This window comes from Colias philodice, chromosome 11 (assembly GCF_061535455.1).
Source record: "Colias philodice isolate Cphi_HAF_F1 chromosome 11, ilColPhil1 Martin Lab GWU primary, whole genome shotgun sequence".
NCBI classification, from domain to species: Eukaryota; Metazoa; Arthropoda; class Insecta; order Lepidoptera; family Pieridae; genus Colias; species Colias philodice.
In genome coordinates this window covers 7,446,204-7,460,616 of record NC_143096.1, presented here as the reverse complement: position 1 = coordinate 7,460,616, position 14,413 = coordinate 7,446,204, and the positions used below count along the sequence as shown (strand labels likewise).

Sequence of the window (14,413 nt, the reverse complement as noted above, 5' to 3'; positions counted from 1 at the left end):
AGAGTGAATAACAAGGAATTGTCTTTTTTGTTGTTGTGTTTTTTGAATTGTCTTTTGCCACGCAGTAACAAAGAAACTCACAAACCTACCAGGCTACTTTTTATCCAGGAGACACATATATAGCGGGTCCACGCGGGTGAAACCGAAGGAAACAACTACTATCAATAAGATTTCATTTTTTTATTGTATAATGTAACAAATATAATTAACAATAAAAAATTAAGTGTTCCAGCAACTCTGTGTTTAATTTACGCGCTCGGTACAACCCTAAAGTTTTCGTTTGATGACGCAATCACGCGGCGTGCGCGGGAAACTCGCTTCTCGGTGCGTGTTCGTAGAGTACATTTCTTACTGCAGCCGAGTTGCGGCGCATTTTGTAGGTAAATATAGCGTAGGTATTTTAGCTTTTGTATGGGAGTGATGTATCTGTTACGAAGTAACTATTCTCTAATCTGTGCTCTGGGCCTGATCGTTACACTGATGATTTATGGGGGATTAAATAGATAAAATATACAGATTCTATAAATTTAATAATTATAGATCTGTTCAGAGAAGAAGGTGGAGAAGAGTGTGACACTGGCAAATAGTTATATCTTCTTGCCATATCTGAAAAAAAATTAAGATTGTCAAAATGTCAACTGTCAACCCTACGTCAATTCAATTTTCATGTGTCACATGTGTGTTGTACACTCGTTGTAAACTTTAAAGTTCAAGTAGGTATCAAAGAGGCAAGAGTCCTAGCACGTGTTTTTAGGTTATTGCGTTAAAAATAATAATTAAAATGGTGAAAATAAAAGTAAAGAAGGAGAAAAAAAAGGATGTAAAAACACAGGAACCGGTCAAAAGTGAAAATATGGTTACTTTACCGCCTGTTCGAATGTCTGATGATCCTACCCCAAAACAAGTAAGTTTGGTTTTGGGCCAAATATATATTTAAAATGTTATTTTATTTGTATCTAAAGAACAGTTTAACCGTTATTTTTTACAATAATTCTAGGTAAGATGGATAAATAGACAAAGAGTTTTAGTATTTGCTGCACGAGGTATAAATCATCGCCACCGTCATTTGATGGAGGATATTAAAAAACTGATGCCCCATCATAAAACAGAATCTAAAATGGAAAGAAGTAAGAACTTATATGTGGTTAATGAAATTAGTGAAATGAAGAATTGCAATAAATGCATTTTATTTGAAGGAAGAAAGATGAGAGACTTATACCTTTGGATGTCTAATATTCCCAATGGACCGAGTGTCAAATTTTTAGTGGAAAACAGTAAGTGTGATTAGTTACACAGTATTGTAATTAATAATATTATGTATCTTTATGTATCATATATAATATTTTGGTAAAATTTTCAGTTTACACAATGGGTGAGCTCAAAATGACAGGCAACTGCTTGAGAGGTTCCAGACCATTGTTATCTTTTGACCCTCAGTTTGCTAAAGATGCTCATTACTCCCTGTTGAAAGAGTTGCTAATTCAAATCTTTGGTGTGCCCAAACACCATCCAAAAAGCCAGCCCTTCTTTGATCATGTATACACATTCATGATACTAGATAATAGAATTTGGTTCAGAAATTACCAGATTCTTTCAGAAGATGGAGCATTAGCTGAAATTGGACCAAGATTTGTACTCAATCCTGTAAGCATTGTTTATCAATCAATACCATCTTAGTTGAAATTATTAAAAGTATGATTATAATGAATCACAATATTCAATTTATAGGTGAAAATATTCTCTGGCTCCTTCGGTGGTTCAACCTTGTGGGAAAATCCTAAATATGTTAGTCCAGCTAAACTTAGACAAGCATTCTCCAAGAGAGCTGCAAACAAATATGAAAAGAGAATTGAAAAGAAAGCCCTCAATGAAGCTACTAAACCAGCTACTGGATACCCAGATATAGAAGATGCTTCCTTCTTCAAAGGCGATCCAGTAAAGAAAGCTCAGGATGTGGTCATAAAAGGTAATTTATCTAGCAAACATTATAAAATAAAGAATATAGTGCATTATAAAAATACACACTTAATTAAGATTAAAAAAAATGTTTATTAATGACAAATCATTGATTTTATGTATTAACAATCAAATATTATTTTAATATTGTTTTTACTCATTGATTTTATGTATTAACAATCAATTATTATTTTTAGATGAAATAAAAGATGAACCAATGGATGAAGAAGAAGATGATGAAGAAAATGAATCACCTGATACTAGCATCATCGAAACTGCCAAGAAAACCAAAACTAAACCAGACATGGCTATCAGACGGAAGCAACTCAAAGCTAAGAGCAAAAAGATTTCTGATCAAATTAAAAAGAGAAAACAATTCAAAAAGAAGAAACCTCTGAAATCGAAATGATGGAATCAAATAAAACAAATTTATTATTGACACTCCAATTATGTTTTATTATTTAAGATCAACAATCCAAAAATTAATAAACATACACTATCAATTATACATACTTGGAAGAAAGATTTGATTCATAAGCATGATTTAATAAATGCATAATTTAAATATATGGTAACATAATATGTATAATTTTAATGTTACAATAAATATTAAAGCTAAAATGTTAAAAATGGAGTCACCATGTTATAATTGAAATTGATGAATTGTTTCAATTATAGTAAATACCTTTTCAAATAATACCATTTTGCCTTAAAATAATATACAATTACAGCATTTGAGCATAAATCACTCTATGGACGGTTTCTTGACTAAATTCAGGATAAAAACAAAATTAAGTCTTAACATTGTAAAATTTCTATATGGATGAAAATTACAATTTAAAGGAAGGATAATGTTTTTTTCGTCTATTCAAGTGAAATTAAACATTTAATTGTAATTTTTAAACATTATTGGGAACAATAATAGTATATAGTATGTAATAGAATATACATTTGTAATAATGTTCATCATAAATAATTTCTATCAGAATAAATACTATTTAATTTAGATGCGAACATTTTTAGACAATCGTCTTAGCTACACGTAAGAAGCGGCCTTTATGAAATATTATTCAGGGGACACACAAAAAGTCATAGCCAAAATATTCGAAATTTTGAAATCACACTTGAAAATTTTAAAACATATAGTGTAATTTAAGTGTTCATACCCCCGTGACGACGCCGGAGCTAAGCCCTGCATCAAATCGTCTCTATGTCCGGTCAAAATTTTTTTAACAGAGACAATTCACATAAGTAAGTATTATGCTTAAATAAACTTTTAATAAAAAATGGAAGAGAAGTTATTCTATTGAATATAATGTACTTAATGAGTATAACTAATTACATATTACTTATTAATTTCCTTAAATGTATGGTTGTGATACATCATACAATACATTCACACCATGTATTTTTCGATGGCAAGACTTTAAAAAATGTGAAAAGTTTATTAAAACGCCACGAGTGTCATTAGATTGTTCAAATATTATAAAAAATAAAAGATCTTATCAAAATATTTTTTCTTACACACTAGTCATGATTGTACCGAAAGTTCATGATAGGTACAATTATTAAAAATTAAAATTACATATATTGAGATAAAATTCATTCGAGATTAAACTAACATTACGTATGTAATTTGTATAATTTTAAAAATAGTAAAAAAATAATATTAAAGCTGAAAAATGATAAAATATGCAACATGCTTGTATAATATTAATTTGTAAATCGCCGTTGTTGTAAACTATTTGTCAATTTCAACAAAAAAAAAACATAAAACAACAGTTAAAAATTGCAATAAATAATGTAAATAGGCAACTTCATTCAGATCATTATTATATCTTATTATAATAATATTATGTTGAGATTTGAGATATGCATAGCCTTTGAAAGTCATAATTATATTCCGGGTTATGTCGGTTTTTATCTGTAACAAAAATATTTTGCATTATACATCAGAATAAGACATAATCTGTTACTTTCTTATTTTGCTTGCGGCTGAAATCGCGCGGTATAAAGTAGAGCCATTTTAATAGGCTACATTTGACAGTTCAACAAAATTCTACAACGTAACTTAGTAACGACGACATAGAATAACATGATATTTCGTTTTACTAGAACTGCACATTTGCTTAACTTTTTTCAATTACGATTACATATTTATAATAATAATGACCGATACAAGTAATTTTAAGATTTTATTTTACTGATAAACCATTCTAAAAATAATAAACAATTTCTGATTTAAAGAACTGACGTCGCTACAATTTTGTGTCAATAAACCTTTTTTCTTTTTAAATACAAGAGACGTTACTCTTAAAATCGAAATCTGACATCTAGAATCGAATGCATTGATTACTTGTGAATAAAAATCATCATAAATTAATAAATGTGTTTAAAGTTCGATTGACAAATGTTTCAAGTCCGTATCGATTAATTCATTTTAATCGATGTTTTTAAGCAGGTTACCTCTCTTCAAAGATAAAATTGATAGACGTCAAATGTTGCCTATTAAATTGGCTCGATTATAGTTTGTATTACATAAAATAACTACAGATTAAAATATACATGAATACATGACTAGTTAGTAGTTACAACTGAAATATCAAACTATTATATTTTACCAGACCCAAGCTTCGAACTTGGAGTTGACTCAATATGTAGACAAACATATAAGCATTAGATACCAGCCACTAATGGGACATCTTACTTTCAGTGGCGTGCCTAGGGTGTAAGGACTGGGCAAGCCCAAATTTTTCAAAATGTTTGATGGGTACCCTTTTCATTAATAAGATCCCTACCTAGGTATACTGTGTAATTATGTTCTTTATAAAACTTATTAAAAAAACGTGAACATATTACCTACATACTGAATCAAATCTTTTAAATTTTCACGCGCGCCCGCAAACAGTTGGGTCAAACGTTTATTATTAAAATCGATAAATTATATAAAACTGTATGACATTATATTATTAACTAGCCGCTCCGCGCGGTTTCACCCCCGTGGCTCCTCTCCTGTTGGTCGTAGCGTGATGGTATATAGCCTATAGCCTTCCTCGATAAATGAGCTATCTAACACCGAAAGAATTTTTCAAATCGGACCAGTAGTTCCCGAGATTAGCGCGTTCAAACAAACAAACAAACTCTTCAGCTTTATAATATATATAGATATAGATAAAATTGTACAGATCATTTATATTCTAATTCAAAACGCCAATCTTTCTGAAGGAAAGATTTTATAACATCGGAATTATAGAAAGTAGGTGTTTGTTTTAGAATTCAATTACCTAACAGCTACTTTTCTATGGCAATTATTGATACCTAATACAGAAAGGCGTTCTTGGCCAAATAAATACTTATACGTATTTCTTAATAATTAATACGTACATACCTATGAATACGATTTAACGATGAGAAAGCACGCTCCGTGGAAGAACTACTAGGTACCTATTTACTAGCAGGAATCGTAACTACCAAAATATGTGCAAGTTTCAACAGCTGGGGAAAGGCTTCTTCTAAGCAATTCTCATTCATGAAATCGTTCGTAAACATTACAATTAAAATTTCGTTTATGTGACTTGTACTAGTTTCGGTAATGCACAAATCGGGAGTTGGTTTTGATGAAGAAATTAATTGTTTTTCAGTAAAGTTTAATGATTTTACCTTTCCCCCGCTGAGCACAAAGCAAACCACCACAATTTACATCACAATCTGCTGTCGCGACACTTATTTTACAACAAAATTCGAAAAACTTAACCTAAATTACACCGGTATATTCAGTAAAAGCCCACGCGTGCGAGTGCGAGACACCGCACTGTTTATAATCCATCCAATTTAGGTTGTAACGTCCAAATAATGCTAGGCGTCCATTAGAGGCGGATCGGGCCGGGCCGCATCGCAACGGGCCGTCTCTAATGGACGCGCTGTTTGCTCCTGCGTCCACCTGTACGGGGCGCGGCGGACCGCCTAGGCGAATTTTATCTAACAGACGCTCGCCGCTCACATCCGCCTGCCTGCGTCCACTAGACGGGTCGGGGCGGGCCGGGCCGCAGCGCACCGCCGGCAGAAATCCGCCTGCGAAGCGATATCCGCCAATGCGTTGCGGCCCGCCCCGGCCCGATCCGTCGCTAATGGACGATGTTTCATACAAAACATAGGCCGGCGTATTTTTGCGTTGCGATGCGGCCCGGCCCGATCCGCCTAGTGGACGCCAGCCATAAAAGGTACGACCTTATTCCGATAGGAAGGATGAAATTAAAAAGTTTACTCGAATTCGTCATTATTTTATGCTAGGCGTATTATACATATATTATATTGTAGGTGAGTTTTCATTGAATTCGGAGCAGATTATGAATTGCTCATTGCGCGCGAATATTCAAACGTGAATATAGTTATTTTTCTGTCTCGTAGCGAATTTCTAAGGCAAGCCGGGCTTTTCGGCTTGTATGAACGTACCGCCACTGCTTACTTTATACTATTTAAGTTAACTCATAAGCCTTGCTTACTTATATCATGCCAAAGTTATAATAAATTAATAGCTATTTAAGAAGCTCGCACATAACGTCAGTCTTTAAAATATATGTATTTTGAGAGAAAGTTAAAAGACATAAGAATAATTTAAACCGAATTTCATTCTCCCAACGATACCCATGCAGAAGATAACAGAGAAAAGTTGCGCATGCTAAAACTCACAAATTTAGTACTTTTCCTGCAATTCCTCAATTTCGGCGCTATTTGGTTCCTGTCTGTTTGTTTTGTGCCCTCCAAGTTCTGCCAATCTTGAATTTTTCCACTTTCCATTGTCACCGTTCATGTTACGATCCTCGCAAACGCACAAAAATAGAGAATCCACTACCATCTGGAAAAAAAAGGAAAAATCATTGTGAACCTTCAACACTACAAAACAACAATAAATTACACAAGAAAGATAAATAAACTACCATGATATACTTAATTTATACTAATACATACACATTTCACAAAGTGAAAACAAATAACAGATAATGAAATAAAAGAAGGTTGATTGGCTGAAGGTCGAATGTCTGTTATGATAGTTATGGCTGACAAGTCCTCGCTTAGCGTAATACTTATATTGTATATGAACAATCAATAAATACAAATTTATCAAGATTGTTCTTAGTTCATACTGACAGGAAAGAATTAAGATACTGCCTGGTATTTAAAAAATACAAAAAAACTTACCTCGTACAGAGATAGAATGCAATGCGCTATGAAGAACGAATAAATACATATAACGAGTGTAGGAACTGCGAAGAAATGTAAGTCGGAGTTTCGTTTCAGTAGAAGTAAGCCTATTATGCCCGTTATGGCTGTAACTATACACTTGCCCAGAAATAGAATGAAATCACCCACACTGTTTATTGTGGCCACTTGCAAGGCGTTGTTCACAATAACACTGAAAGCCTGGAATATTAATATTAAGGATATCAAATATTCCAAAATGAATGAAAAAAACATAATTACCTACAATTATAATTAGAAACACACACTTCAATATATACTTTAGCGACTCCAGTGCATATTTAAGCATATTAATTAGATAATGGGTAATTTTAAATATAAGTAATTTATTTATATACAGTAACAAAAAATTAAGCCACCTTGAAAAAGTCGAAAATAATACCAACATAATTTTTTGCAAACACAGTGGAATAAAGAAGCTCCTTTTTAGAAGTCAATTATAAGTTATAGCAACTGCAATCCAAAATTCAACATATGGCGCTGACTCCACGAGCGAGAGAATCGCGGCGATATTATCGTCGTGCCACGTATTTCTATACACTCTCTATGGAACCGTCTCCACACGGCGATATTATCGCCGCGATGCGACGAGTGGCAATGAGCGCGCGAAACGTCATTACATCGTCGCTAGCCCGCTGCGACTAGCAGCGGGCGAGCGACGAGCGCGCGGCGGGTCCGCTGTCAAACGCAGCGTCATTTCAGCGTTGCCTCTGGTCTTCTCGTAGTTCTCTTCAAGGAAACTTGACGATACCGTTACGAGTCGCCGCGGAAACGCTGCGATTCCGTTACGACTCGTGACGATACGCGGCGGAATTATCGCTCGTTCGTGGAGATTGTCCGACGATATAAGGGCGGACTCGTCGCGATTCTCTCGCTCGTGGAGTCAGCGCCTAAGGATAAAATAAACTGTATGGGTACCTTAGCTGCAGCCTTACAGAAATGGCATCTTTCAATGGTAATTATTGTGTATGCATTATGGTTCAAATAGCGAATGAATTTTTCAAGACAATAAAAGCAACAAATACCACATTTTAATCCACACTTAGCACATTCCGAACCTTTTTCTGCTCTTGACGAAAGTCTAAAAAATGTTTTATTAATGTTAGTCAGTTTTTTTTCCTAGTACACATTATTCATGAAACATATGCAACTCAAAACCTATTGAACGTATTTTCATGCGATTTTCATATTAATAATAATAATTTGAGCCACAATAAGATAAGAGACACTGGGGAGGTTAAAACAAAAAAAAATAGTTGTCGAAATCTCTGTTAATAATTTTTTGTTTTCGTATTAAAAGTCTCATGTCCCCTAGTGGGGTAAGGGGCAGATGCATTATACATCTGTTTCACTGATCGATTTTCTTTAGGGGCAAGTAGGTGATCAGCCTTCTGTGTCCTGCCAGACCGAGACATTTTTTTTTTCTTCGTCTCCACCGGGAATCGAACGCAGGACCCCTTGGTGTTACGCTCACGCGTCAACCACTGTACCAAGGAGGCGGTCTGTTTTCGTATAACTTGCTTATAAATATTTGAAAAACTTTAAAGAATAGGAAAAAAATACGATGGCGAGACCGGATTCGAACCCGCGACTTTTCGCCGTACCGTTGCGCCACCTTCACAAATTAAGCATGAAATTTTGCAACCTTTGATTGTCTGTGTAAAAATAGAACTTTCATTATATTAGGTGATTAGCGACTATTCTTATTTGAAATAGTCCCAAAACACCTAATGAAAGGTAGATTTAATCATATCATTTAGATGTAGATTTCTATATTATTTAAATTAAATTGTTATGTTATTTAGTTATTTACTTCAAAGATTTGATAAATATTACAGAGCGATAACATCAACAGACCTATCTGTTTACAGCTCTTAGTTTGTTTATCCTCATTTACGTCAAGACAGAGGGACTTATTATTTATATGCTAGTTGATAAGTAATACCTGCTTGATACATCTACTATTATTAACGACAGTGGGAAAAATCCCGCAAAATACCAACAAAACAAACTGACAACAACTAGACTTACATGCAATAATCACTACATAGTATAAAACAAAGTCGCTTTCCCTGTCCCTATGTCCCTATGTCCCTATGTCCCTTTGTACGCTTAAATCTTTGAAACTACGCAACGGATTTTGATGCGGTTTTTTTTAATAGATAGAGTGATTCAAGAGGAAGGTTTATATGTATAATAACATCCATTAAATAGTGGAGAAGTACTGTTATTTTTGAGGTTTCTAATGTGATGTCGTAAAAAATTACATTTTTTCCGCTTATATTGCAAACGCAGGCTGAATCCTACGAGTTTTATCAAAATAATGTACTAAGTATTATACACATTGAAAAGATCTACAGAAAAGTCCGCGATGGTATATGTCTATCTCTTATGGATAACCCACAATAATATTTTTTTGTCATTTACTTTTTACGACAAATAATAGCTAATTTTCGAAGCGATTTTCACCAATACAGCATTAATCCTTAACCAATTAAATACCTTGAATACATTGTTCATTTAATATAGATCTATATGGCCCTTACACCGTCTGATTTAAGTGAATATTTTCGAAGATATTACAGATTTAAAAATTGCGGGACGTAGCGTTTGCGGCGGTACCGGCCGGCCGGGCCGCTATGTTTCTCTAAACAACGTTCACAGTTTTTCTGTAGTGTATTTAGTATCAGCATTGCACCCGTGCGAAGCCGGGGCGGGTCGCTAGTTAATAATATAATAAAACATTGCTTACTTGGCATGCAGATATGTTAGAATAAGGCGCGGCACTTTGAATAATGTAATCAAAAATGATCCTTTAGCTACTGAACCTAGATGATATTTAAGGAGTTTGCCAACAGAATAAAGCACTGGCGACGAATCACTGTGAGGACCTCTGAAAAAAAAAGTTAAAATTTCAGTAATAAAATAATAAAACACAATTCATTATCTTCAATAAGTTAATCAGTAATATAATTATTTCTTAATGTTTCATAATGCATAAAGACTAATAGCACAAAAAGTATCTCAAAATGTGCTTCAATAAAAGAAATTGGCATAGAAAAATAATACAGGTATATTACAATACTAGCTGCTCCGCGCGGTTTCACCCCCGTGGCTCCACTCCTGTTGGCCGTAGCGTGATGATATACAGCCTATAACCTTCCTCGATAAATGAGCTATCTAACACCGAAGGAATTTTTCCAATCGGACCAGTAGTTTCCGGGATTAGCGCGTTCAAACAAACAAACTCTTCAGCTTTATAATATTAGTATAGGTAAAGGTATTCACATTATTTGACCAAGCCAACTAGACGCTCGGGTGGAATGCGGCCTCCCCGCCCTCTTACCGCCTCAGGTACCACGTTCGCCTTAGTACGGTTCGCAGCATCGACGCATCTACGTTTCGCATCGCTAGTTATTTCTGTACTTTTTATTGTTATATCGTTAAATCTTGTTGTTGACTGTTAAGTTTTTTGTTGTTATTTGTTTAAGTTTTTACCCTTTCCTTTCATTCATAGACAGCCCTCGAAATGGGGAAAAATAAGACTATTCATAGCGGAGAGCGAACAGTGATATTATTAATATTTTTTTTTTGCTATCTGTACCCGAGACATGGGCGAATGACGTCACAGTTGAAAAGGGTCTAGTTGGCTTGGTCACGTAGTAAAATAAATTACCTGAAATACCAATGCGACACAGCCCCCGCAATGGTCATTTGTTGGCAGCCCAGTATGAATTCACTGCCCCACACCAAGCAGATCAAACACATCCACCACATGCTCCTCACCCACATGGGGTTGAACTCTATCGGATCTAGAATATAGCCTAATGAATACAATCAACATAAGCATAAATAAATAAATAAAAAACAAAAATATAATATGTACATACCTAAAATAAATACATATGTATATCTAATGTATCTCTAAAATAAAACATAGTTTAACATACTTAAAATAAAAGTGATGTAAAATTATCACCTTTTAGGTGCAGTATGAAATATAAATTTATATAAATATTTATTCGATATTTCATTATGTACCGACTTATAATAGTAATATTAAATATTGAATAAAAAAGGCACATTTAGTTACTAATCAAAAAATTAAATAGGGCAATCTAGAACTTGTCAAATATTAAAAAAAAAAACAACACAAAAATACCTATAAAATGTTATTCTTTGAAATGAGGTCAGCAAAGGAAACATTGTTTTGCATTTAATATAATAGCCTTCTGTGTACATGGTATGACTCATCAAGACTATGACAACATTTCAAGAAATAAAGTAGGGCAGTAATGATATATGAACATTAACTTAATAACATAATTACTAAATCAATACTTTTTAATCTCATATAAAACTACTTTTATAAAGGTAACTAAAAATAGTAAAATACTATCTAATAATAACTACTCAATACCACTAAGAACAAATTACCAACAAAAAAAATAAGCTTACTATATCTCAATAAAATTTCTTATAACACAAAATTTGATAGTTGTATTCTCCTAATTCCCACTTTGCACTCCTGCTTTTCAATAAAAAGAAAGTTAATCAAACATATGTACATAATGTAAAATTTATTAAAATTATTTTTAAGAAGGTACTCACTCTTGAAACTTGCACTGCTGTTAATCTTCTGAGCCTGTATGGCTGCACTATCGACATGGTCTGGTAGTTGTGTACCATTAATAAAGAAGTTTGTTTTATAAGGTATACCAGGATAGTTTGCTGTAGCTAAACAAACCTAGAACATAATTTTTGCTATAATAAAATACAAGCTTTGCATATAAATATAATATTTAAAGGTGTTTAAATCTTACCACAACAGATGACCAAAATGTAAAGAACAGCACCAAGAAGAAAAATGTAATAATTGGCTGGAGGAAGAGAGTTGGTATGGATCCAAGGCAGTGTGCTGTTTCTTTGAACAAAGCTGCCAAAAATGACACCCGCGATCTCATCACCCACACGAGAAGGAGCAAAATGACCTAGAATTATTATTTTTACATAAATAACAAGCAAAATACAAAAATCTGAAAAAGTTGTAATGACTTACAGTAATTATAGTGGCTATAATGGAGTACCAAAGGAAGGCTTTTTCATTTTTGAAGGATTCCTGAAAACAAAATTTGTTAATGTGTTAGTTTCTAAAATTTAATTATGTAGTGTCACTGAGAAGACTGACCCAAAAGCATGTAAAAAATTTTTTTGTTAATAAAAAAATTGCCAATTGAACTTACAGCTAGAAACGCAGACGAATCAGAGAAGTCTCTCTGTTTAGTTCTAAGTTCATGATAGGTGTACCATAGCAAGGCTGTACCCGCCACACTTGCAATTGATACTACGATCATAAATATCCATGACACTAATGTTGCCAACAAATGCAAAATGGAAACCATTATTAAAGAGCAAACTGAAAAAAATATAGACATGAAAGTTAATAAGTTTATACAATAGATATGTATATCTATGTAATATATTATTGTTATTTGTTTAAGAGTTACTTACTAAATGCTATAATAACACATATTATCATTTCTTTCCAAGAGTTATAAAGATCAGACAGCATTTGCTCTATTGTGTCCCAGCTGTTAAGCAAATCATAGAAATCGGTGAAAACTTTCTGAGCAACTTCTTTTGCTGATTTTGGAAAGCATCGGTTAAGAAGTGGAAATGATTCATAAACTGGTAAGACAGGACAAGGGCCTATGAAGTTGTTAATATCACCAGTATTTGTAGTAGTATTCAAGTTTATATCATATCTACATAAACTAGATCCAGTTTGCTTGTAGAAGTTTTGTATATCAGTTAAAGTCTCCAATCTTTTATTTGGGCATTCTTTAACACATATTTTGAGAGATCGACGCAATTGCTTTACATCCATAAAAAACAAGTAGCTTTTGTCAGCGGTGCTTATGCCAGCAAGTGGGAAGTTAATTAGTTTCTTGTTATTTTTTACACCACATGTATTACCAAAAGAGTCGTATCCATTTATGAGACGTTGCGGATTTCCATATACAAAAGAGATTGCAGCAACAAATATCTAGAAATAAATAAAAATAAATTCATAAAAGTTTTGATATAATCAATAATCACAATACTACACTGAAATAGTTAACTCATTATTAAAATTTTACTTTACCATTGCTATCCAAAATATCACATAAATAACCAGCCATAAGACGTCTGTACATCCCTTTTTCGGCGTTTCATTTTGTGGTGATATTTCACTTTGCGTGCACCCCATGGCTACTCCTCGCAAGAAACCTTTTTAAAGTATTTTTGTATCAAAGTCGTAAAAGGGTAAGTTGCTTAGATATAAATTAAACACCAACACAAAAGGCGCGGCTACTGCATTGATAGGTACCTCATACGCTTTTTGATTTGATTGGGTAGGTACCTCTATTGTTATGGACGCTCCTAAACTATGTTCCACTATGTTATATAAATATTCTTCTAAATCTATAAAATATATTCAATTCTGAACTTTCAATGCAATAAATATAAAAACTGAAAAAATGCCAAATAAGATTCGGTTTAATATCAAAAATATCAACAATAAACATTAAACATTGGCATTTCGACAAAACAGTGGCATCACCAAACAAATTATTTGAAACCACAGAAAATAAACTTGATTAAAAAAATGTATACCACTGAATACAGATTAAAAAAACCGATTAAACCGATACAAATTTCTCATTTTTAAAACATTATTATTATTGTTCGATTTATTATTAAAAAAATAGCACTAAGCCCATTAACCATATACATACCCATAACATTAAAAAAATTCAATCACGAGGAGGTAGTGCTATAATCTCACCAAATCAAAAAATCACGATCCACATAATATTATCTTGAATAATTTACTCCTCGCTCTGATTTCCACGTTAAACGTTTTTGTTTCTATTATACCAATTTCATGTGTTCTTTTAACCTAGAGATGCATAAAAGAGTAAATGTTAATATGTATTACGCTTATACATGAAAAACAAAATCTATATAAGCTTCGATACCAAACCTTTATAACTATTCAAAAACCGAAACTTAAGAAGGGTGTTTGATAGCAATAATTTTTAAGGCGAGCGAATCGCGTAGGTTTGCCTCCCGCCGGCCGCCTCTCGTATGTTATTCGTCTCAGTTTGAACATACCGTTTATATATCGTAGACACAGATCGTATAAACTACGGTT

The 14,413-nt window shown here is 33.3% G+C and overlaps 2 protein-coding genes across 5 annotated transcripts; one reads left to right on the top strand and one right to left on the bottom strand.

Annotated features, from left to right (window-relative positions):
- The first annotated feature begins 684 nt into the window (after positions 1 to 684).
- On the top strand, positions 685 to 2,403 carry LOC149484723 (ribosome biogenesis protein BRX1 homolog). 2 transcript variants are annotated; one of them, XM_089700945.1, is made up of 5 exons: positions 685 to 904; positions 998 to 1,274; positions 1,361 to 1,644; positions 1,729 to 1,966; positions 2,166 to 2,403. In XM_089700945.1, the coding sequence occupies exons 1-5, from the start codon at positions 782 to 784 to the stop codon at positions 2,363 to 2,365; spliced, it is 1,122 nt and encodes a 373-aa protein (XP_089557071.1). In that variant the 5' UTR covers positions 685 to 781; the 3' UTR covers positions 2,366 to 2,403. The 2 variants fall into 2 exon arrangements, with proteins under 2 accessions (XP_089557071.1, XP_089557070.1); XM_089700944.1 differs by having other exon boundaries at positions 686 to 904; positions 2,154 to 2,403.
- A 786-nt stretch (positions 2,404 to 3,189) lies between these two features.
- Ctl1 (choline transporter-like protein 1) lies at positions 3,190 to 13,845 on the bottom strand. Of its 3 annotated transcripts, XM_089700930.1 has the most exons (12): positions 13,361 to 13,845; positions 12,727 to 13,261; positions 12,459 to 12,631; positions 12,275 to 12,334; positions 12,039 to 12,206; positions 11,827 to 11,962; positions 10,892 to 11,039; positions 9,968 to 10,108; positions 8,134 to 8,296; positions 7,156 to 7,377; positions 6,657 to 6,811; positions 3,190 to 3,880 (listed from the first exon to the last, which is right to left on the bottom strand). In XM_089700930.1, the coding sequence occupies exons 1-12, from the start codon at positions 13,463 to 13,465 to the stop codon at positions 3,877 to 3,879; spliced, it is 2,010 nt and encodes a 669-aa protein (XP_089557056.1). In that variant the 5' UTR covers positions 13,466 to 13,845; the 3' UTR covers positions 3,190 to 3,876. The 3 variants fall into 3 exon arrangements, with proteins under 3 accessions (XP_089557056.1, XP_089557055.1, XP_089557057.1); XM_089700929.1 differs by lacking the exon at positions 3,190 to 3,880 and having other exon boundaries at positions 6,646 to 6,811; XM_089700931.1 differs by lacking the exon at positions 3,190 to 3,880 and having other exon boundaries at positions 6,646 to 6,811; positions 10,892 to 11,027.
- Between the last annotated feature and the right edge of the window lie 568 nt (positions 13,846 to 14,413).

Bases quoted from the DNA above. Each gene is read 5' to 3' on its own strand.
- LOC149484723 (XM_089700944.1), top strand. From the start codon at position 782: ATGGTGAAAATAAAAGTAAAGAAGGAGAAAAAAAAGGATGTAAAAACA. The intron at 1,645-1,728 runs GTAAGCATTGTT...TTCAATTTATAG, and splicing joins CAAGATTTGTACTCAATCCT to GTGAAAATATTCTCTGGCTC. The intron at 1,967-2,153 runs GTAATTTATCTA...TATTATTTTTAG, and splicing joins TCAGGATGTGGTCATAAAAG to ATGAAATAAAAGATGAACCA.
- Ctl1 (XM_089700929.1), bottom strand. From the start codon at position 13,465: ATGGGGTGCACGCAAAGTGAAATATCACCACAAAATGAAACGCCGAAA. The intron at 10,109-10,891 runs GTAATTTATTTT...TTTTTTTTTCAG, and splicing joins GTGTCGCATTGGTATTTCAG to AGGTCCTCACAGTGATTCGT. The intron at 7,378-8,133 runs GTACCCATACAG...TTAATATTCCAG, and splicing joins TCTGTAAGGCTGCAGCTAAG to GCTTTCAGTGTTATTGTGAA.